This window comes from Mus caroli, unplaced genomic scaffold, assembly GCF_978045245.1.
Source record: "Mus caroli unplaced genomic scaffold, Mus_caroli_1 scaffold_5, whole genome shotgun sequence".
Classification (NCBI taxonomy): domain Eukaryota; kingdom Metazoa; phylum Chordata; class Mammalia; order Rodentia; family Muridae; genus Mus; species Mus caroli.
This window is the reverse complement of record NW_028227260.1, coordinates 112,652,785-112,677,805: the sequence shown is the minus strand read 5'-3', so window position 1 is coordinate 112,677,805 and position 25,021 is coordinate 112,652,785. Positions and strand designations below refer to the sequence as shown.

General features: G+C 41.3%; 1 protein-coding gene across 2 annotated transcripts; it reads left to right on the top strand.

The window, feature by feature from the left end:
* Positions 1 to 754: 754 nt before the first annotated feature.
* Positions 755 to 20,873, top strand: Znf449 (zinc finger protein 449). 2 transcript variants are annotated; one of them, XM_021153958.2, is made up of 5 exons: positions 766 to 791; positions 2,473 to 2,918; positions 7,679 to 7,883; positions 17,695 to 17,808; positions 17,961 to 20,873. In XM_021153958.2, the coding sequence occupies exons 2-5, from the start codon at positions 2,565 to 2,567 to the stop codon at positions 18,842 to 18,844; spliced, it is 1,557 nt and encodes a 518-aa protein (XP_021009617.1). In that variant the 5' UTR covers positions 766 to 791; positions 2,473 to 2,564; the 3' UTR covers positions 18,845 to 20,873. The 2 variants fall into 2 exon arrangements, with proteins under 2 accessions (XP_029328812.1, XP_021009617.1); XM_029472952.2 differs by lacking the exon at positions 2,473 to 2,918 and having other exon boundaries at positions 755 to 791.
* Positions 20,874 to 25,021: the final 4,148 nt, after the last annotated feature.

The following is a 25,021-nucleotide window of genomic DNA, read 5'->3' as shown; positions in this document are numbered from 1 at the left end:
GTTTTCCCAATCAGCACTATTGTATTTAGTGGCCCTTGGACCAAGTCTCACTACAACTCACTGACAAAGGAGAAGGGAAAAGTTTGCTTTCAAGGGCAGGAAAAGCAGGGAACCAATTGGAAGACTTGAAATAATGCCAGAAGGCTAATCCTCAAACTTCAGAGACCACTAGGGGCTGTTGAAGGTGGAGAGGAATAGGAGGGTTCCCTAGATGGAAGCTCTAAGCTTACAAGAGGAAAAAAAAAAAACCTAAGAAGTATATTCAAGGTCACTGTGGCACACAGACAACACAAATCAGAGTCAGAATCCACCCCCCCCCCCAAAAAAAATTTTTTTTATTAAAATAGCTCTAAGCTCTTTTGCTCTCCAGGGTGTCGTTAGGGACCCTGAACTCTGAGTTTTAAAAAATGCTTTCCCAAGAACCACCTCCTCCCCGAGGGAATCACTGAGTGGGTAGGGGCTGTTTTAAACAAAGTTTTTCCCCCACCTGCATCAATTAATCTAAAGCTGTTGGGAAGTAGCCCTTACTTGACTCACTACTCGGGGCTCGTCCCACCCAATCTCCTAGGACCAAAAAGCTATAAGACCGGAAATAGGAGCTCTTCCAAAGCAGCTTGAAACTAGGTGGAAGACTAGAAGAGTCCCAGCCATCCCCCACGTCAGCATCCTAGTGGGCTCTAAGAGCAGCGGGCGGCGTGGAGCCTGCCGGGAGCTGTAGTACTCAATGCGGCTGTGCGCCTGCGCCCTGGGCAGTTGCCGGTGAGCTTGGGAGAGCCGTGGGCGCAGAGGCGGTGAGTCCCGGAGCGGACAGAGGGCGTGGCTGTCCCTGGGGCGCGGGCGCGGGTAACGGGGCTCTTTTTTGCAAGGCTGGGGCCACACAAACTGGCAAATTTCATATGTGCCCTGGGAGCCAGGCCCCAGGAGCAAAGAGGAGCGGCGGGCTCCTATTCGTTCAGGGACCCCGCCGCCGCTCCCTGCGACCTGGCCAGGCCTTGCTGGGAGTCCACGATGGCAGGGAGTGCCCATCTGGGTGGTCGGACATTGTCATCCAAGAGCTCTTGGACACCACGTCCCTAACACTGGCATGGGGTTTTAAACCAGCTTTTAGGCTTTTCAGGGACATGTCACGCCTGCTGTTTCCCCAAGTGCCCTCTTTTCTTAACGGTGCCTTACGGGTAGGCCCTGTGAGGGTGGATTCAGAGGCAAGCTTGGGGGCGGGGGCACTGTTCCTTAATGAAGTGAAGTTTTTACTATGTAGTGCCCAGGAAAGAAACCTAGAGAATCACTACCCTGGTAGACGTGGTGGAAGGTTTTAGGTCAGCCAGGAGAGGCTTCCCTAGCCAGCTGTGCGACTGGAGCAGCTTAAGTACTGGGTCCCCAGCCAACAGACTGCAGATCCTTGGATATCCTCCAGCAACGGTTCCATGCCTGGGTTCAGGAAACTAGAAGCTTCCTAGGAAGGAGTCTTGACCAGCAATAAACTTCACTTGAGTTCTCGCCTTGTGCCAGGCAGGCTGCTATTCACTTTCTGTGCCATTTGATCCTCGAAGGATTATTTTTTTTTATGACGTTGATGCTATCATTATGTGCTTGTTTTAGACAGAGGCATTTGGGTGTGAGGACTGCACAGCAAATTATGCCTAAATACATTTGGCACAGAAGGACAGGTTACTGTTACAGTAATGGGTGATATGAAGCCAGTTTCAGTCCAGTTGACAGAGTGGGAAGAGGTTCCGGACTCTTTTCCTTGAATCCTCTTCAAAAACCTTAAAGAGGACAGGTATAAGAGTTGTCTCAGTAGATGGGGGGGAGGGAGCATAGTGTATATGCATATTCAGGTCCTGAGCCCTGGATAGACATGTATGTATACAACCAACCCTGTGACCTCAGAGATTGCACTAAAAATATCTTGACACTTTTAGTTATTTCGGAAGTATCGTTTGTCCCTCCTACATTTCTTTTGAAATCTCCATATAGAAAAATAGAATGACTTGGAATTAGGGTAGGAATGGAATTAAATTAAATCAGTGGGGCCTTATGAAAAAAGGCAGGGTTCTTACCTGTCGCTGTAAGATATTAGAGAAGTGCTTTGGATAATGCTATTTACTGAGCCCCTTACATTTATCTGGCATATCGGAGGAAGCAAATTGAATTTTTGGTTAAACTTACAATACCATTTGGTGTCCTTGTCATATAAGATAGAGCTTTCTAGACTCTAGAATTTAGAGGCTATGTGAGTTTCCTGGAGATTTTGTAAATATTTGAACTGTATCTACAATTGATTGTGCCTATAAGTGTTCTTCTGGGAAGTAAGGCCCCAGCTTTGGTCTGATTCTCAAAACCCCCAGAAAGACTGTGAGAGGATCCTTTAAGTCTCTGTGGGAGGAAAGCCAGCTCCGTTGAGCTAAGGACGGTGAGTGTGCCATGTTGTAACCATTGCTCTCTCTCCTTTTCATGTCTTCCTGTCTTCAGCTGTAAGTGACTCCCCCAGATTATTACAGAGAGGAAAAACCTGGACTCTGAGACATAGACCCCAGATAAACTGTAAACTTCTAGAAGAGGTGATGGCTGTGGCCCTGGGCTGTGCAATCCAGGCCTCCTTGAATCAGGGCTCTGTGCTGCAAGAGTATGACACAGACTGTGAAGTTTTCCGACAGCGTTTCAGGCAGTTCCAGTACACAGAAGCTGCCGGGCCTCATGAAGCATTCAACAAACTCTGGGAGCTTTGCTGTCAGTGGCTGAAGCCAAAGATGCGTTCTAAGGAACAAATCCTGGAACTGCTTGTGCTAGAGCAATTCCTAACTATTCTGCCCACAGAAATAGAGACCTGGGTGAGGGAACACTGCCCAGACAATAGAGAAAGAGTTGTGTCACTCATTGAAGACTTACAAAGAGAGCTTGAGATACCAGAACCACAGGTGAGAAAAAAAATGTGGGGTCTCTGTTCTTAGGGGAGCAAAAAGAGGTGCCCAGGCTGTTGGGTCTGTATCCAACATTTGGATTCTGATTCCACAGCCCCAAGACTTCTCCAGAGACTTTTCCAGTGTTCTCTTCTGCTGGAATTAGCATATGGGTCTGAGGTTCTCCAGTGTATCCATATCTAGAAATTTCGATCACAGTTACCAGTGCTTGGCTGTATAGCGTGCTCACCAGCTCCTGCCACAGTATAATTGCCTGTGACCTCTAAGTTCCTACTGTGTCTCCCTTGTTAATGAATTGCTTTTCAAAACAGAAGGAGGAGGAGAGGAAAGAGTTAAGTTCGGCCCACACATTCTAAACTATTTATTATTTGGTTCTTTCCAGAATGATCTGGCTGTCACTGAGTCAAGTAGAGTCTGGAAAGAATGTAAAGGAAGGCAACATAGTTTAGTGTCAACTGATACACATTTTCTACAATATGTCTGTTCTTCACTTCAGGGGAAGACATCATGAAGTGGTCAGACGCCAGCCCCTCTGCTTTCAATTACTGTGTTGGGAGAGGCAGGAATTCTGCCTGCAGTTCCAGAGCTTTGAGCAGTGTTGTCCCCAATGATGTGATTTTTCAAAATAGCAAAAAAAAAAAAAAATGCAGTTTTTTTCTCTGATTTGTGCAAAAGTGATAAAAAATATGCAAAAGTTACTTAGTTTCTACCTGATTAGCAGGGTGTGGTTCTTGCTAGGTTCTTTTCATCTACATATAGGTTTGAAGGAGTTGCATGTTTGGGAGAGTGTAGGAAGAGCTCTGCATTGTAAGCGATGTGCTGCCTATCTCTGACCCATTCAATTCCAGTAGCACTGCATGCCAGCATATTGCATTCTGTTCAGAACTACCTTTTGGAAGCTTCTATTCAGGGAGGGCATAGGTAAGCACAGGGCAAGCTGAACACAGAGCAGTCTTCCCATAAGGATGTAGCAAGAGCTTCCACCTGACAGTCTTAGACCTTGGAGCTTGGGATGGGGTTTGCTGGAGCTGTTGACTTCAGCCCAAGTAGTGGCTTGCATAGGAAGTCACCTGGTATGTGAGTGCTTACAATGTAGCCAGTGGGGCTGAAATTAGCTGTGAGTATGAAATGCATACTCCCTGTAGAGACTTTGTACAGAGGAAGGAGCAGGTGGAATAAGTCGCTAGTAATTATTTGTGTTGGTTACTATTGTATATTCTGTAATAAGCACATCCTAGTATAGTCAACACACTTGGTTGGTTGGTTGGTTGGTTGGTTAGTTGTTTGGGGTTTTTTTTCTTTTATTAAATTTATTCACGTTACAACCCAGTGTCAGCACTTTCTCTCCTCCCAGTAACCCTTCATGTAAGTCCTCCCCTGATTCCCCTTAGAAAAAAACCCTCTCTGGGTATCAACCCCCCACTCTCATCCTCCCACCACCTCCCACTTCCCCACCCTGCAGATCAAGTTGCTGCAGAAATAGGCGCATCCTCTCCCACTGAGGCCAGACAAGGCTGTCCATGTAGGTGTGCAGGATCCACAGGCAGGCAGGCAGGCAACAGGCTCAGGGACAGCCCCTGCTCCAGTTGTTGGGGGACCTATATGAAGACCAAGTTGCTCATCTGTACATATGTGCAGGGGCCTAGGTCCAGCCCCTGCTTGCTCTTTGGTTGGTGATTCAGTCTTTGTTAGCCCCTAAGGGTCCAGGTTAGTTGACTCTGTTGGTCTTCCTGTGGAGTTCCTGTCCTCTTCGAATTCTGCAGTCCTTCTCCCAACTCTTCCTTAAGATTCCTGAGCTACACCTGTTTGGCTGGGGGGTTCTGCATCTCTTTCCATTGGGTGCTGGGTAGAGCCTCTCAGGAGACAGTTAGTTATGCTAGGTTCCTGTCTGCAAGCATAACAAAGTATCATTAATAGTGTCAGGGATGGGATGGGTCTCAATTTGGGGCAGTCATTAGTTTGCCATTCCCTCAGACTCTGCTCTTTGTCCCTGCATATATATATTGTTGTTGTTGTTGTTGGGGTTTTTTTTTTTTGAGACAGGTTTTCTCTGTATATCCCTGGCTGTCCTGGAACTCACTCTGTAGACCAGACTAGCCTCAAACTCAGAAATCTGCCTGCCTCTGCCTCCCAAGTGCTGGGATTAAAGGTGTGCACCACCACTGTCCGGCATTCCTGCATATCTCATAGACAGGACACAGTTTGGGCCAAAGGTTTTGTGGGTGGGTTGTTGTCTTTATCTCTCCACTGGGGGTCCTGCCAGACTACAGGAAGTGGTCACTTCAGGATCCATATCCCCCACTGCTAGGAATCTCAGCTAGAGTCTTCCACTTAGACCCTCTGGGCCCTCCCCCCATCCCAGGTCTCTGGCACATTCTAGGGATTGTCCCCACCCACCAACCAATCTCCCTTCTCTCTCCCCTGCTCCCCCTACATATGATCTCCTCTCCTTGCCCCACTCCCCTCCCCATCCCCTCTTCCACCCTCTTCTTCCCTTCCATTTGTTTCCCTTCTGAGAAAGAGTCAACCATTCTCCTTTGTGTTCTCCTTGTTATTTGGCTTCTTTGGGTCTGCTAATTATCCTGTACTTTACGGCTCATATTCACTTACCAGTGAGTATATACCATGCATGTCCTTCTGGGTCTGGATTATCTCACTCAGAATGATATTTTCTAACTCCATTCATTTGCCTGAAAAACTCATAATGTCCTTGTTTTTAATGGCTGAGTAGTATTCCATTGTGTAGATATACCACATCTTCTATATTCTCTCTTCAGTAAAAAGACATTTAGGTTGTTTCCAGTTTCTGGCTATTACAAACAAAGCTGCTATGAACATAGTTGAACAACTGTCCTTGTGGGATGGTGGAGCATCTTTTGGGTGTATTCCCAGGAGTGGTGCAGGTGGGTGTTGAGGTAGAACTCTTCCCAATCTTCTGAGAAACCACCAAATTGATTTCCAGAGTGGTTGTACAAGTCAGCAGTCCCACCAGCAGTGGAGGAGTGTTTCCCTTGCTCCACAACCTCACCAGCTAAGCTGTCCTTTGAGTTTTTAATTTGAGCCATTCTGATGAGTGTAAGGTGGACTCTCAATCGTTTTGATTTTCATTTCCCTTATAACTAAAAAAGTCAAACATTTCTTTTTTATTTTATTTATTTATTTATTTTTGGTTTTCCGAGACAGGGTTTCTCTGTGTAGCCCTGGCTGTCCTGGAACTCACTCTGTAGACCATGCTGGCCTCGAACTCAGAAATCCGCCTGCCTCTGCCTCCCAAGTGCTGGGATTAAAGGCGTGCGCCACCACTGCCCAGCATCATTTTTATTTTTATTTTATTTTTTATTACTGTTATTTTTTTTACAGCTCAGTTGTTACCCTCCTTCTAGTCGCCCTCTCACAGTTCCTCATCCTATTCCCCCTCCCCACTTCTCCACAAGGATGTCCCCCACCCCCATCCCCCACCCCCTACCTCCCACCCCACCAGACCTCCCCACTCCCTGAGGACTCCAGTCTCTCAAGGAGGACTAGGCACATCTTCTCTCACTGAGGCCAGAACTGGCAGTCTTCTACTGTGTATGTGGCAGGCAGCAGGGAGGGGGCCTCATATCAGGTGGTGTATGCTCCCTGGTTGGTGACTCGGTGTCTGAGAGATCTCAGGGGTCCAGGTTAGTTGAGACTGCTGGTTTTCCTATGGGGTCGCCCTCCTCAACTTCTTCCAGCCTTTCCTTAATTCAACTACAGAAGTACCTAACTTCAGTTCATTGGTTGGGTATAAGTATCTGTGTCTGGCTCAGTCAGCTGCTTGTTGGGCCTCTCAGAGGATAGCCATGTCTTAAAGTCCTTCTAGGCCATTTGAGATTCCTCTGTTGAGAATTCTGTGTTTAGCTCTGTACTCCATTTTTTAATTAGGTTATTTGGATTGTCTGTGTCTTCTTGAGTTCTTTATATATTTTTGATATTAGTCCTCTTTCAAATATTTCCCATTCTGTAGGTTGCCATTTTGTCCTGATGACAGTGTCCTTTGCCTTACAGAAGCTTTTCAGTTTCCTGAAGTCCCATTTATCAACTGTTGATCTTAGAGCCTGAGCCACTGGTGTTCTGTTTGGAGGATTGTCTCCTAGACTGATGAGTTCAAAGCCATTTCCCAGGTTCTGTTCTAGTAGATTAAGTGTGTCTGGTTTTATGTTGAGTTCTCTGATCCATTTGAACTTGAATTTTGTGCATGGTATGGTGATAAATATGGATCTATTTGCATTTTTCTATATGCAGACATCCAGTTAGACCAGAATCATTTGTTGAAAATGTTCTCCCTTTTCCACTGTATCATTTTGGCTTCTTTGTCAAAGATCAAGTGTCCATAGGTGTATGGATTTACTTCTGGGTCTTTGACTCAATTCCACTGATCCACCTGTCTGTTTCTATACCAATACCATGCAGCTGTATGGAGGGAGGAGCAGGTAGAATAACTCACTAATGAATATTTGTGTTGGTTACTATTGAAAGCCTGGTACTTTGTATATTCTATAATAAGCATATCCTAGTATAGTCAACAAAGCTGTTTTGTTGTGGTTTTGGTTGGTTAGTTGGTGGTGGTAGTTTTTGTTTGTTTTTTAATGCATTGCCTACTGGAACCCCTGGGAGCTTTAAAACTATGTGTATGCCTCATGGTACTTGTTGGTGAGGAGTGTCTGACTTTGAAACTAGCCTTCCTTCCAGTGAAGTCTTGACTTTGGAATGATGTGTTCTGGCCTCTCTCTCAGATTGACATGGATGACATGCTCTTGGAAGAACTGGCACCAGTTGGAACAGTACCCATGCCACCCAACTTGCACCTGGAGGAGCCTTCACTCCAGGTGATGGAACCTGTTCAGGAGCCTCCGGTGCCAGATGCCTGGATTCCACAAGCTGGCCCCCAGGATCTGAACTACAGTGCTGATGCTGAATGCCAGTCCTTTCTGGACCCTGGTAAGGCAAGGGCTTTCTTTTCAGTTAAGTGTTTCTGTGTGAGAGCCAAAGAGCTCGGGACTTTCAGTTTGGGTTAGAACTATGAATGCCCCAATGACACTGGCTCACTGACAAAGAGGTAGAGGGCTGAGAACATGAGGAGGAATCCTCTTTTTAGGAAGACCCGGGAGTGAAGCACAATGACTAGAATATCCTTGGGAGCTGGTTATAGTGATGGCCTTGCCCAAGGGGATTTTCACCAAGGATGTGACTTGGGAAAGCCTCTCATGGGAGTTCACAGTGAAGACAAAGTTGTCCACCAAATTTTGAGCCTATGATATGAGACCCAAAGGAACATTTGCTTTTATGGTATAAAAGACCCATGCAAGTAGAATACTTTACAACATGCTCTCCTCTGATCTTTAAAAATGATCTGGTCAGCCAGGCAGTGGTGGCGCACGCCTTAATCCCAGCACTTGGGAGGCAGAGGCAGGCAGATTTCTGAGTTCGAGGCCAGCCAGGGCTACACAGAGAAACCTTGTCTTGAAAAACAAAAACAAAAAACAAAACAAACAAAAAGATCTGGTCATTTATAGGGGGTGAAAAAAGTCAGTGTAATAAAATCCCACACATCAACTTAATCCAGATAAGTGCTACACAAACTAATGTTTGAAGGCAACTGCCTCTGACATAGCAAGGAGTTAGGTCCAGTAGAGAAAGGCAGCTGAACCATGTAGCCTGCATACCTTTGTGTTTCCCTTCCTTTTGGGGTTCTATCACATCATTATCCATGTTCTCTGCCCCATCTCTCCCCTTGCCCCCATGAAAGATTTGGCTCACATGTGGCTAGAACCGTTATTCTCATTGGCACAGCTTCCACATGTTAGCACTTGGACTAAATTGTGGGATCCTGAGACAACAAAAGACAAGCAGAAAATGGAAATTGGTGAGACCAACCAGAGTTACAAAATGGAATGCCTGGAGAACAACTAGCACGGAGCTGAGGCCTAGAATTCCTCTTTACAACAGTCATATGTATGAATTTGGCTGACACTAGGAGAACCTGTGAAGAGCCAGGACAGACTCGGGGGATGTGTTGTTACCCAAAGCAGAAAAGTAGCCTTAGCCATCCTGGAACTCAAAGTCTGGTAGGCAGTTGACAAATTCCATATGTGATGATAATGGTGCACATAGGAGAGTCCCCTTCCCCCAGCTAAGAGGTGACCAGACATTAGCGCATGTAGCATTTATCAGGATTAGGCTGCTGCAGGAGGTCTCACGGAATCCTAGAAAAACTACTCCAGTTTGGAATTGTATTACATTGACATTTGTTCACCCCCTGTAAGTGACGAGATCAAAGGAGTGCATGTTGCAAAGTATTCTACTTGAATGGGGCTTTTTATACCATAAAAGGGACTAGAAGCTCCATATCCAGGAGCTCTAGGGGCAAAAAGAATACCTGAATTTGCACTGTGGAGGGCCAACAGAAGCAGAGGAGTCAAGGTGGGGCTAACTGACCGGAAGAAGCAAGTCTAAAGAACTATGTAACATGTGTGAAACATAGGACTTGCTGACTCAGTGGTTATTGTGTAATGAATAAGAAAGGTGAAGGATGCCACCTAAGATTCTGGCACACAGAACCCAGATGAAGACTGGCTCATAGGTCAAGGTAAGCTGAGAGTTAACCACATGAATTTGTAGAGCTTATGTAATTTCAGAACTTATTTTATTACTTATTTGAGACAGGGTCTCACTATTCAGCTCTGGGTGGTCTAGAACTCGCTTTGTAGACCAGGCTTACCTCAGGCTCACAGAGATCTGCCTGCCTCTGCCTCCTGAGTGCTGGAATCACAGTTATGCAGCACTATACTAGGCCAGAATATTTGTAAATGATGGCAAGACAGAAAAAACACCCTAAAGGCCATACTTTTACATATTTGTTAAAGCAATACTACATAATATTATCATTTATTTTCTAGTAGTTGTATTACCTTCATTTTATATTCTTTTAAGAAATCAAATTTTTCTGTATGTATATTTAATTTTAGAACATGGCCATCATACTCAATTATAAATCCATATTACTCATTCTGAGTTGCATGTGATTTCTTTCTTAATATTGTAGGAAAATAATCACAGAGCAGCAATATTCACATTACCATTCATGTTCATTTTCATACTTTACTCTCTAAAGCACGTTGCCATTCGGTGCATTTTTAAAAATAGATATAATTATTAATGAATTAAGTAAAAATAAAACTCAGAAGAAATTATCCTGCTTAAAAATATATAAAATGCTTTATAAAGTGATACAAGACTTATTATCCCATTATTTAAAATTTAATTAAAGTTTTGCTTTTTAAAAAAAATGAAGGTATCTCAGTATTGTGTATGATATATTGGAAATTAAGTAGAAAATCATAAGAGAATGGCTAGTGAGAAAATAAATGTAAAAATCATATAAGAAATCAGTTTAGTCTACCTTAAAGTGCAGAACATATACCCTGTCAGTAAAAAATTACCTTTGGGGATATATACATATATATATGCCCAGCTATAGTAATGATAACTCATATAGAAGTGGAGCATTCATGACATGATCTTTGCCAAGTGGAGCTTAGTAAAGTGATTCGCTGAACATAGGATGAGAATAGCATCCCTGAAGTACCTTCTTTCTTAAACTCTGGTCTTTTTATCCTTCATATTTCATTCTACTATATGATTTCTTTCACATCACGTTCCACAATTATAAATCATCTCTGAAGTTTAGTAGATTAAAGAAGAAAATGAAGAGGGGTGTTCTTTTAAAAAAATACAATTCCTACAAGTTGGGAATTTCAGAAGTTTTACAGTGTTTCTGGCTTGGTGTCTGAGAGCTAGCAGTACCCTCAATTCCTTGCTAAGGAGACATCTCCATATGTTTGTCCTCATGACAGGCAGCAGGCTTCCCTCATAGGGGAGACATGTGCCCATGATGTTGTTAGTAACCTGGCCACATAACTTCCCTTCTGCAATATTCTCATTAGAACAAAGTCACAGATCCAACCCACACTTAAAGGGGGGAAAGAAAAACTCACTTGATGGAAAGAAGAATGTAAAATACTTCAAGAGCTTATTTTAGAACAACTATTCATTCACCCATTCATGATTGAATTTAAAAATTGTATCAATTTTCAACAATAATTTAACAGGCATTTACTTGTGTGTGGTTAGCTAGGTTTAAGCACATGATTTCATAAAGAGCCGAAAAGTACAAACACCTGTTCAGTGCATTGCATGTCCTCGCAACCTTTGGCGAAACTCGGGTGACCGAAGCTCCATAGGTTTATCATTGATGTCTATTCTCAAGAAAGAACTACTAGTGTTCATTAGTGCTTTCACTAAGGTTTACAATCAGATGGCTCACTGTGAGGGCTTCTGTTAAGTCTAAAGACAGTTTGGAGAATACTGCTATATTAATGATACCACATTTGGTGATGCCTTAACCTGGGATGTAGTTCTATTTACTTGGACTTTTCTCAGATAGTTTGAACAGTGTTTTTATAGGTTTCAAAGTACAAGTTTTATCTTGAGCTTATTAAATTTATCCTTAAATTATTTTGGTCTTAGTAATCACTGTATTTTGGATGGTCCTTTGAAAATATATAGAATTTGTTTTGTTTTCTTTTTTGTTTTTGTTTTTGTTTTTTGTATATTGGACATGTAGCCTACAAACTTACTTAGCTTCTTGTTTATTATGATAGATTCTTTAGGGTTTTCTATATATATAACTATGTCTCTATGGAAGGTAATAATTTTATATTGTATGCTTCAGTCTAAATGCCTGTTATTGCTTTTGTTGTGTAGTTTCCCTGGCCAGAGCCTTCGGAGCAATATTGAGTAGAAGTAGTGAGACATCTTTGTCTTGTTCCTGGTCTCAGGAAAAAAATGTATTTGTTCTTTCATCATTACTTTGGTATTAGCTGTGGGTCTTTCATAAATATCATATATCAAGCTGAGATAATCTTTCTATTCCCACTTTGAAGTTTTTAAAATTTAGGTAGCGATGTTTTGAATTTTGTCTTATTAATGAATTGCTCTTTAACTCACTATAAACTAATACCCTTTTGGTATCATTTTTGTTTTAATATCTATGTTGTCTAGCTGTTTTATGAATGCTATTTATAAAATATCCCCTATCCCAGCACTTGGAAGGCAGAGGCAGGTGATCTCTGAGTTCGAGCCCAGCCTGGTCTACAGAGTGATTTCCAGGAGAGCCAGGGCTACACAGAGAAACCCTGTCTCAAAAAATAAAACAAAAGAGAAAGAAAGAAAGAGAGAAAGAGAGAGAAAGAGAAAGAAAGAGAGAGAGGGAGAAAGAGAGAGAGAGAAAGAGAGAAAGAAAGAAAGAAAGAAAGAAAGAAAGAAAGAAAGAAAGAAAGAAAGAAAGAAAGAAAGACAGAAAGACAGAAAGACAGACTATACAAACATACAAACCTCCAGTCAGAACTCTGCCTGTGCATTGAATTTTTTGGTCCACTCATACGTAGTCTTCTTAGGAGTAGATGGTTGGAATTACATATGCTGTTTTAGTCTTCAATGTCTCCTGACTCTTTTGTTCCTCTCTCTTACTGCTTTCTTTTGTGTTAGGTCAATGTTTATAGTGTAACATTCTACTTGCTTTAATGAACATTCACCATCTCTAAGTTAGTTCCTCACTAGGGGATTACAGCTTACTATTCTGCTTTAACTCATCAGAGTTATACGGGAAGGAAGCATTAGCCCTATATAGGACTATTACTTCTGGTATTATAATCAGATTGTTATATCAAACATGTTATAAGTCCCATAATACATGCTATAATATTACTATACATAGTTCTAGGAGTTTTAAAGAAACTAAAAGGATAAAGGAAATGTACATTACAGCTTTTGTTTTTTAACATTATCATTTCTGATTTTTTTTTATTTCTTTAGATGGATTTGAGTAGGCAACTCTAGTCATTTCCTAGGCATGTATAGATTTTTCTCTCACCCTCTTCATACATGCTGTTATTGACAAATAGATTGCCTTTCTACATGGCACCATGCTTGTTTTCTTAACTCCTTTGAGAGAAAAGAAGCAGAGCCTTTGATTTATAATGTCTTTCCTAATTATATGGCAACTTTTATTTGTGCTATTTTTTCACGTGGCTTTGAGTTACCATCTTGGAGCCTCTCACTTGCATACCTTGCTATCTTTAATTATATAACTGCTTTTAGGCAAGTTGGCTAGCAGTGAATTCTATTTTATTTCTCAGGGATATCTTTATTGCATATTCATTTCTGATTGCATGACAGATGTGTTGAATGTAGAGCTCTTAGTTGACAGTATTCATTTTTCACACTTAGACTGTGTTACCCCACCGCATTTTAGCCTCCCTTGCTTCTAATGAGAACTGAAATTTTCACCTCAAACTAAATTGGTACGATTAAATCTCTAACTATTTTGGGGTTTAATGTTTTACTAAATTTACTCTCTAGTCACTTTAAAACTTTTATTACATTCATTTATTTATATGTATGTGTATAAATATTCCTGGACCTATCACATGTATCCGAGAAGTTGAATCTGAGTTACCAGGTTTGGCAGTAAGGGCTTTTACCTACTGAGCCCTTATACTGGCTCCAGGATGGCCAGGGCTACAAAGAGAAATCCTGTCTCAAAAAAATATGCATGTGAACAGAAAAATATGTACATAATGGAATGTGGACTGTAGCCCAGGCTGACTTGGAACTCACTATGTAATCTATATTGGCTTCTAACAGATAGCAATCTTCTGCCTCAGATTCCCAGGTGCTGCAATTACAGTCATGAGTTGCCACAACTGGTTGGTCATTTTTACTTCATACTTTTAAAAGTAGCTGTTCAATTTATTTGTCCATTTATTGATTGTATTATTTATTCTTTTGTTGTTTCTCTTTTTTTCCTTTTTTCTTAGTTCTTTATATACACACTGGATAGTATTCATCTCAGATGAATAGCAGAGACTTTTTTTTATTTGTCTTCTAAGCTATTAAATTACTCTGTTGTTTCCACTACTGTTCACAACTTTTGTTTTATTTTGTTTTGCATGATAGGATACCATTGGCCAATTCTATTCTTCAAGATATTGGAGTCCTTTTCAGAAATATTTTACTGACACCTATATCAGGAAGTATTTGCCATACTTTCTTCTAGTAGTTTAAAGGAGTCAGATTTAACATTAAGGTCTTTGGGTTTTTTTTGTTTTGTTTTGTTTTTTGTTTGTTTGTTTGTTTGTTTGTTTGTTTTTTGAGATGGTTTCCCTGTGAGCTCTTATGGCCCTCTAGTGTTCTCTTATTCAGAACTGCCTTGATTCTTTTCTTTATTATGCTTCTATATCAACTTTTGGGGGGTTGATTTCTAGTTCTGTGAAAATGTAATTTGAATTTTGAAGATTACATTTAATCAGAAGGCCAATTTGGGTAACAGTGCCATTTTTTACAATTTTTAATTCTGCCAATTTGTAAATGCAGGAAGTCCCTCAGTCTTCTAGTATATTCCTCAATTTCCTTCATATACGTTTTGTAGTTTTCATTATAGAGATATTTTACTTCGTTGGTTAGGTTTAGTCCTGAGTACTTAGAAATATTTTATTTTTATTTTTGAGTATTTGTGCATTGGAGTACATGAATCCAGTGCCACAGGAGGCCAGAGGAAGGCATCGTATTCCCCAGATATCAGTGCCATCTCTTCAGCCCCTGTCCCTACTATGTTTTGATGGTATAGTTGATGGCATGGTTTTTCTGATTGTTTTTTCAAGTTCAGTACTGTTTTATTTTTTAAAAGCCAATGGCTCTTGTCTTGTTTTCATTTTGTATCCTGCCGCTTTGCTTGAATTGTATCAGATCTTAGATTCTTTTCTATCTTTAGGTCTTAAATATAAGAACATACCTGAAAATAGGGCTTCATCCTTTTCTGTTTGTTTCACTTTTCTTTCTTTCTCTTGCCTTGTTGCTCTGGCTAAGATTAAAAGTGCTGTATTTTAAGAGTAATGAGAAAGGACGGAGCAGAGAGCTTTCAGTGGTTTGGGGGAAGTCTTTGCCAGTAGCCAGATGATTGGTGTTTAGTCCAACACTTTCTAGATTCGTTTGTGGGGTTTACTGTGGGTTTCTGGAGATAATAATAATAATATAGATATATTTGAATCCTGAAGCAGTTCAGATAAGACCTTAAGATGGCTTTCCAATACTGCACCATAATCATACAGTGGGAAATAGAACTTTCCCCAATGCCAGTGTACTATGTAAGTTTCATGTTTCACATCTAGGCTGTACTTTAATTAATGTTTTTGTCTTACATTTTTGGTCATGAGCCTAGCCTTTAACAGCTGAGCCATCTCTCCAGCCTGACTTATTCTAAAAAATTTTTTACATCCCAATTGCTGTCCCTCCCTCCCAGTCAACCCTCACAGAGTCCCTCCCCCTTCCCTTTCCCCTTTTCCTCAGAGAAGGTGGTGTCTCATAGGTAAACCCCTTCATACATCAAGTTTCTGCAGGGTTAGGCATATCCTCTCCCACTGAGGACAGACAGGGCAGCCCTGTTGGGGAACAGATACCACAGACAGGCAAAACCTTTAGGGATATTTTGTGCTTTAGTTAGAAGTCATGAAGACCAAGCTGCACATCTGCTACATATGTGTGGAGAGGTCTAGGTGCAGCTGTGTATGTGCTTAGGTTGGTGGCTCAGTCTCTGAGAGCCCCAAGGGTCCAGGTTAGCTGACTCTGTTGGTCTTCCAGTGGCATTCTTGTCCCCTCCAGGACCCTCCGATCTTTCCCCAGCTCTTCTATATGACTTCTTGAGCTCCCTCCACTGTTTAGCTGTTGGCCTTTGCATCTGCTTCAGTCAGCTGCTGGGTGGGGCCTTTCAAAAGACAGTTATGCTAGGCTCCTGTCTGCAAGGATAACAGAGTATTATTAATAGTGCCAGGGATTGGTGCTTGCCCATGGGATGGGTCTCAAGTTGGGCTGGTTACTGGTTGGCCATTCCTTCAGTCTCTGCTCTATCTTCGTCCCTGCATTTCTTGTAGACAGAATACATTTTGGGTTGAAAGTTTTGTGGGTGGGTTGGCGTCCTCATTCCTCCACTGAGGTTCCTGCCTGGCTACAGGAGTGGCCCCTTCAGGTTTCATTTCCCCACTGCTATGCTTCTCAACTAAGGTCACCTGCACACACTCCAGGGAGCCCCCCATCCCAGATATCTGGCACTTCCTAGAGATTCTCCCCTTTCCCCACCCCAGCAGCTGTACTTTTGACCTGTGCTTCTGCATACTATTGAAGATGGTGTTTTTGAGTTTCTCCTTTTGTTGGCTTCAGTCCTCACTCTCTGCTGTGCCATTACCGTGTACAAGAATGTTCTTTCTGGTCGTCTGTCCTATCTCTGTCTATGACATAGCTGGTGGCAGGAGGGCACTGATGTTAGTTCCTCTCTAGCTGTATCAATCCTATCCCCAGGAAAAGTCGGTAATTATTGGGTGGCTCTAATCTACCATCTCAGCATGGTCTCTGAATCAGTCTTGTATAGCTCAGGGTGCTAATCTCAACCATTGTTTCCTCCAGCCGCTTGCTTCTGAGCTTTGACCCTCAGTTTTATTTGATCTAGTCCATATTACCCCTCACCTCATCTCTTAACTTTGAAATCCAAACAAAGATCAAATAGTGAAGTGGGAAGTGTATTTTTCTTTTTGAGGCAGAATCTCACTCTGTAAGCAAGGTTGGGGTGGAATTTGCAACTGTCCTATCTCAGTGTAGACTTACAGCATGCACCATCACACCCAGCATAGAATCCATATGAGTTCCATCTTTCATTTCTTAGTCTTAAAATTGAAATATATGGCCTTTTGTTAAACAAGGAATTTCTGTTGCTCATGTCTTAATCTGAAATACAATTTTTCTTGAATTAGTATTTGCTTGTGTGTGCCATTTTAATAATTCTAATATCTAACCATCAGCCCATTTGTTATCTCAGGTTGACCATTTCCAGACTATATCTTACTATAGAGTAGTATATGTGGCCAACAATGAGGATGTAGAGGAAGAGGCAGAAAAAAATAAGAAGGGTGGATATGGAGGGAAAGCAAATGATAGAAATTATGTGGTTGTACTTAGAGTGTCAGACATAAACACACCTGGCAGTTAATTTGGGTTATTTTTTAAATGCCCTATCTGGACTTCTGTTGATACATAAAGACTACTATTTGCTGCTGCCAACTAAGTTCAATAAAATGTAAATGTTTCTAAGAAGGGTGGAGTGAACTTATTCCAGTAAACAATTTTCTAACACCTATGTTTACATCACTCTTCTCTGACATGTATGTTTATACTAGTCTTCTTTGGTGTGTATGTTTACACTAGTCTTCTTTGACATGTATGTTTACACTACTGTTCTTGACATATGTTTATACCACTCTTCTTTGATACATATGTTTAGATTGGTCTTCTTTAAGCAATCAATAGCAGTATTTCCCAGATTTTGGTATACCAACATTCTATAAAGCTTTGCTCCATGTTTTAGCTCTAGCATACATAAATGTTTTGTCACAATAAATACAGAACTAACTTAGTGCATCACTCCGCCACACATTGATCCACTCACCTGAAAGTGCAGAAGGATGGCTTTCTCTATTGCTGTTTTGTCCTTATCTTTAAGAAATGCCTCTTTATAAGTGATTCCAGATGAAGGAACAGTAATGAGGAGGAAGGAGGCGTGTGTCCATGCAATTAGCCTCTATTCCAGAAGACCCCCTTGGTGAACCACATTGTCATGCTTTTTCCCTTTTGCTTCCATGACCAGGTTATCAGTTACCAAAGCTTGACATGAACTTCCCATTGGATCATAGAGAAGAACCATGGGTAAAAGACTTAGAGGATCCCAAAGAAATGAAACAATTACTTGATTCCAAGATTGGTAAGTAATGATTCCTGTATATTCTGGGGAAGGTGGGAAAGAATCAACGGTAACTGAAAGTGGAGCTCGGAGTTGTGCTCAGGAGTTTCTACTGCTCTCCTTCACTTCTCTACCCCCACACAATGACATCTTTAGTCTCCATTTCTTCTCAGGTTTTGAGATGGGAATAGAAAATGAAGACGATACTTCAAAGGAAAAAAAACTGGAAACTTTGTACCCATTTGTTGTAACTTTAGAAGGGAATGCTCTCCATGGTCCCATTTTGCAGAAAGACTATGTGCAGTTAGAAAACCAATGGGAAACATCCCCAGAGGACTTACAGACAGACCTAACAAAACTCGTAGATCCTCAGAACCCCACTCTAGGAGAGACACCGGAGAGTCCCAGCCTGGAAGAACCTCTCACCCCGAAGCCTCCAAAGAAAAAGAGTCCTGGGGACAAACCTCACCGATGTCCCCAGTGTGGCAAATGTTTTGCTCGGAAGTCACAACTTACCGGGCACCAGCGAATTCATTCAGGAGAAGAACCTCACAAGTGCCCTGAATGCGGAAAAAGGTTCCTGCGTAGCTCTGACCTTTACAGACACCAACGACTTCACACAGGAGAAAGACCCTATGAGTGCACTGTATGTAAAAAGCGATTCACTAGGCGCTCACACCTTCTTGGGCATCAGAGAACCCATTCTGAAGAAGAAACATATAAATGTCTTGAGTGTGGAAAAACCTTTTGTCATGGATCAAGTCTTAAAAGACATCTAAAAACTCATACAGGTGAAAAGCCTCATAGATGTCCTAATTGTGGGAAAAGTTTTAGTCGCCTGACGGCACTTACTTTGCACCAGAGAACACACACGGAAGAGAGACCTTTTAAATGTAGTTACTGTGGGAAAAGCTTTAGACAGAGACCAAGCCTTGTCATTCATTTAAGAATCCATACAGGGGAAAAGCCATACAAGTGTACTCATTGTTCTAAAAGCTTCAGGCAGAGAGCAGGCCTTATTATGCACCAGGTCACACACTTTAGAGGACTTCTTTAAGAACCGTCAAGGGAAACAGGTTCTATCAACGTTAACACTAGCTCAGAAACAGTATAGGCTGCTGTAGCTGTTTGTCTTATAAGCCTTTTGTCTGAACTTGTAAGTGCAGCTTTGAGGGGTGCTATTTTTAAAAATACACCTTTCAAGGTATATGAGTTCTAGAGTGTCCACATGTTTGCGCAGTTTCTCTGAATTTAATATCTTCTGTCTTTTTCTGTTGTTTAATTGCAGTGGAAAGGTTTGGTTCCAAGGCAACCATATGATAAGCATAAGCACAAAGCATATAAACGGTGGCAGTCGTTTATAGGTAGGCCAGTTAATGGATGAGTCCTGATAACGGTTACAGTGCTACCGCACTTGTTTTCCTATGTCATTATGAAAGCAGCCAGTAGATAGATGTGCAAGAAATGAGGCAGTGAATTTTGTCAACACATTAAAATTTTGTTTCAGGGGGACTAGGGTGAAGAGGATGTCATTGGCCTGACGAACAGGCTTGTTTCCAATTACAGTTTTATGCTTAGAGAAGTTGGGATGTTAAGTTTGGAATTTTGTGGAGTTTGCTGGTCTGCTTAGTTGGCTATCTGTGGTGATGGTGATTAGAGTGTGGTGACTAGAGTGGAGTGTTTTCTTTATAGCTGTATGCTAGGTCTAGCAGAAGTAACTTACAGTTGATGTTGTACAAGTAGACTCTGACTGTATTTAGATGGACTGAAGAACAAGTCTGCATGGATTTTCATCCTGCTTCAGGATTCTCTCCGGTTTATTTCAATGCTTTTGAAATTTTATCCGTTCTCCAAGTTGGTGTTTTTCTAAGTATGTGTCATAGAATACTTTGTTCTGCAAGATGTTCTGCAAATAATTTTGGGCATTGCTTCTAGCTGTTTGTCCTTCCTAGAATCATGATACTCATCAGCATATGAGCCCCTGGGAAGGTCTTAGCTTAGAAAGGACGTTCCTCTTGTAGCTCAATGCATTCCAAACTTATTTGACCCTAGAACTTTTTTCATGTACACATAGTAATAACTTGCAGTAGTATTCTGCAAGTATCCCTTGGGACACACTGCCTTAAACCAGTATGTCTATAGCTATCAGTGTAGTCCTGCCACTCTAAACCTAGTTATTTCTAGTTTCAATGATTTTATGAAAAAATATTTGAAAATACACTTATTTTGTATTATATACACATCATTTCAAGGATGTTAAAAATCACTAAGTCACAAAACTTGTGAGTTACTTAGTGATTTGTAGCTTCTGAGTTTTAATTATACTTAGACACACACAACATTTTAAGAGGTGAAGATCACTAATTCACATAATTTATGAATTATACAGTGATTCTTAACCTTTTCGCATTTTACTTTATAATCTCACACACAAGCACACACACACACACACACACACAGAGTTGGTACTTATATAAGTTTTCTCATGTAATCATAGTAACAACTCAGATCTCACAGTAAGGGAGAAAATCCTCATTGAGCTTAGTCCTTGTTATTCGATACAAGAAATGGGACAGTCAAGTATATCCCTTTCTGAAGATTCACAGTCATCTTTAAAGTAGAACTAAGGAAGTTCTTGGGAGTAATCTATAAGTATTTGGCGGGTATGTATTTTGTGCCTAACTTGTCCTGTCCTAGTCTTAATGGAAGCTAGTAACAAAACATAATTCATATGTAAGGCTCATAAAGAGTTTATAATATCTCTACTTAAACAAGAGTTGGGAAACAAATGGAGAACAATACAAGAGAGAGCTTGTGACTAAGTGCCAAATCATATAAAGTGCCAGAGCCAGGATGTGTCATTTTTCTTGGCATCCAGGTCCCTGTATGATGCTGCTAATAATTCTGGGATTAAAATTAGACCCCAGTAACATGGGAGGAGTCTGAATGTAGAGATTAAAAATACAGAATGTAATGGCTTCTCTTTCTCTCTTGTGGAATTGCATTCAAACCAGAACAGTGCCTTAGAATGGATGTGCCCAACTGCTCTGTATTTATACACGGTTTTAATAAAGTGGAAATGTATATATGCTCTTTCTGATTCTTTTACATTAAATAATAATTTGGGGGCTGGTGAGATGGCTCAGCGGGTCAGAGCACTGACTGCTCTTCCGAAGATCCTAAGTTCAAACCTAGCAACCACATTGTGGCTCACAACCACCTGTAATGAGATCTGATGCCCTCTTCTGGTGTGTCTGAAGACAGCTACAGTGAACTTATGTATAATAATAGATAAATCTTTGGGTCTGAGTGAGTGGAGTTGAGCCAACCCTAGTGAGCATGGCTGACTGGAGTGAGCAGAGGTCCTAAAATTCAATTCCCATCATCTATATGAAGGTTCATAACCCTCTGTACAGCTACAGTGTACTCACATACATAAAATTAAAAAAATATATATTTGAACAACTTAGAGCTACTTCCCTAAGCATGGCAACAAGCACCCCAATAGACATCTATATGACTACCCCAAGTTGGAATCACTTTTCAGACTGCAACCCTAGTGCTATGGTAAGGCATTACTTTAGCATATCACACAGTCATCTTTAGCTAGCCTGATTAGTGGCAATCATAATATGAACTTTATCCCTTCCTTCATCTATATCATGAGTACATTTATACAGGGTAGAAACCATCTTCTATTCACCCCTTTGTTACTTAATGTGCCCTGTATAAAATAAAACCATTAATAACCACTCATGGCATTAAGTCAAAAGGCATATGAAGTTATTCTTTGATGCAGGTTACGTTGTTAGTACATGACATACATATGCCTAATTGGGCATATACAGGACTTACCTCCTATCATAAAGTGTTATAAGCAGGAATCACCTCATAAGGATCAGAAAGATGAAATGAAATACATTTTGTTCAGGTCCTACACAGTATCAGCATTAATAAATATCTGGCATATTACACTTCATTTCTTTTTAGTGTAATAATAAAAGCACATGAGTTTGTGTATTTTCTCGTAACTATATGGTTTTGATTACAGTCTAAAATTTTTATACATAACTTTCTTGATTGTAAAATTGTCATGATAATTTTCATTCAATTTCCCCTTTTTAGCCATTTTCAGTTTTAATTTTTGTTTTTGTTGTATGGTAATTGAAAAATAGGTTTTACTTTATTGCTAGTTTAAAACTTCTGTTTGTTTGTTTGTTTGTTTGTTTGTTGGGTTTTGTTTGTTTTGGGTTTTTTTTTTCTTTTTTGAGACAGGGTTTCTCTGTGTAGCCCTGGCTGTCCTGGAACTCACTCTGTAGACCAAGCTGGCCTCAAACTCAGAAATCCGCCTGCCTCTGCCTCCCAAGTGCTGGGATTAAAGTGTGTGCCACCACTGCCCAGCTTAAATATCATTTTTAAAAGACTTGAATTTATAAAATCTGGTAAGCATCCTAAAAGCTAGAGAATACAGGGATGCCATTTAATGGGCATACTATTTAGAGTCCTGGCCTCTCCCTCCCCTGCTTTACTGTCGTTATCATCTTTCTTGTGATGGAACAGGAACGTAGAGATTGGGTTGTTCCCAATTCTGTCTCCATGAATGTCACCTTCCCTTGGTTAAGAGAGAAAAAAATCAATGTCCTATGAAATTATATATTACAATTTGAATACTGCTGGAGTAAACAGCAGAAGTCAAACCAACTACATTGTAGCACTGCTTCCTCAAGGCAGGTTCAGAATAATTACCCCAAGATCCGATGCTTGCCTCTCCTGAGAACAGACAGAACGCACAGGAGTCCCTTTAAGGTTTCCCACAGCTCTTTCCTCCTGAATCAACAGGGCTTGCTTCCTTGCATGCCAAGTTTGTTCATCCAAGGACTACAATAGTGAAACCAGGCCCCTGGCGGCTCACTAAAGGTGGCAGGAGTGCCGCATACTGCCCTCTTGCACTGCAGTCCCCATAGCATTCTGAAGGGTGCCAGTGCTGGGCTCTTCCAGGAAACTGTACAAGTTGCAGTCCTTTGCCTCCTGCCCATCGCCATCCATAGTCATCTGTAGCATCCGTGTATTGGGATGGGAAGGGAATTCAATCTTTCAGCCTTGATAATCTTTTCTCAGTCCCCAGTTGAAGGTACTTAACCACTCCCATTTCTGTGAGGGGCTACGTTTCCTTCTCCACTCAGCGATATAAGAGAAACCTATTTACTCATATTTTAAAAATACATGCTACATATTTTTATCTATATATATTCCCCCTTAGATTCCCTTCCTATGTAATTGTAAAAGGAGAAGAAATCAAGGCCCTTCATCTTGATCTGGACTAAAAGGAAACGTTTGCATTACCTCCAGACACAGCTCATCCTGGGAAAGTTGGAGTCTCTCATCCTAAAATGCTATTTACATGGACATACACGTACACACACACAGACATACACACATAGACACACAGACATACAGGCAGACACACAGACAGACAGATACACAGGCACACACATAGACACACACAGGCACACACAGACACAAACACACACAAACACACACACATACACAGAGATACACAAACACACACACATAGACACACAGGCACACACAGACACACAGATATACACACAAACAGACACAGACACACAAACACACACAGAAACACACAGACATGTATACACACACAGATGCCCAGAGACACACATGCAGATACACAGAAACATACACACAGACATACAAGTGCACACACACAGACACACACATAAACACACACTCATAGAGCTACACAGAGATACACAAACACACACAGACGCCCAAAGGCACACACACACATATACACAGGGAGAGAGAGACACACACACACATAGGCACACACATACACACTCACAGATAAACACACACAGATATATACACAGACACACAGAGACATACACACACACATATATACACAGACACAGAGAGAGAGACACACATATACACACACACACACACAGACATACAGGCACACACACCAGGAGAAGAAAATAGGATAGTGCCCCCCCCATCTCAGGTATCCCCCATCCCAACACATGAAACAAACAAATATTGTGATTAGTATTAAGAAGTTCTATGTTTATCAAACAAATGCCTTGGCAAAGGCTCCAAGGCTTGATCTCTTTTTTGATTGGTTCGTTGGTTGGTTGGTTGGTTGGTTGGTTGGTTGGTTGGTTGGTTGGTTGGTTTTTTGAGACAGTTAAGTAGCCCTGGCTGTACTGGAACTCACTCTTTAGACCAGGCTGGCCTCAAATTCACAGAGTTGCCACCTGCCTCTGCCTCCCAAGTGCTGGGGGATAAAAGGTGTGCGTCACCACCACCTGACAGCTTGAGTTCTTAACCTGTTGTGACAGGTACAAAGCATTTCTGCAACTTATTTGCTATGTTTCCATCAACAGACAAGGTTTCTATCCCTTGTCTTTGAATTTGGGCATGTTTGAGATGGCTACAAAAGGAAAGAGTCTGATAGGATGCTGTGTTCTGAGAGGAGGTCATAAGAGACATTACAGCTTTACACACTTAGTAGAAACTTGGATCCCAACTTATAAGTCTTACTCTTGTCATTCCAGCATTATGAAGAGGACACATTACAGACTCTCAGGTAGCCATAAAGTTAAAAAAAATTACTATACTGCTGAAATTATGATACAAATTAAACTCAGTAGTTCTAAATTAAGACATTGATTAGAATCGCCAGGATAAGCACTGAAAAACCCGTCTAAAACTACAGTTGTTTTTTAGTCTATACCTGATCAAAATGCAGAGAGCAAGTGTCAATCATGGGGATCCCAAGCCCAGTTATTAAATCTCCAATGCAAGTGCTAACCTTAAGGCTCAAGGAACATCTCAAAAGAGAGGGAGAGAATATTTTAAGAGCCAGAAAACCACAGCACCTGCTTCCAGACATAACAGTGAAGTTGAACCAATGAAATCACAACAGTACAGTTGGCTAAACAAAGGCCTGCATAATGACAATACCACAGTGGATGGCTGGACTTTCACAAGGGATTTTTGTCTGCATATATGTCGGTACACCACATGTTTGCAGTGCCCACAGAGGCCAGTAAAGAGCATTGATCTCTTAGGACTGGAGTTACAGAGTCATGAGCTCCCATGCGAGTGCTGGGAGTTGAACCTGTGTCCTCTGAAGAGAAGCCAGTGCTCTTAACCATATCTCTAGCTTCCCTTAGTGGGTTTTTTTTTAAAGTATGATCCAACC

Excerpts from the sequence above, each read along its gene's own strand:
- Znf449 (XM_021153958.2), top strand. The coding sequence starts at position 2,565 with ATGGCTGTGGCCCTGGGCTGTGCAATCCAGGCCTCCTTGAATCAGGGC. Across the intron at positions 7,884-17,694 it reads CCAGTCCTTTCTGGACCCTG|GTTATCAGTTACCAAAGCTT; the intron begins GTAAGGCAAGGG and ends TTCCATGACCAG. Across the intron at positions 17,809-17,960 it reads ATTACTTGATTCCAAGATTG|GTTTTGAGATGGGAATAGAA; the intron begins GTAAGTAATGAT and ends ATTTCTTCTCAG.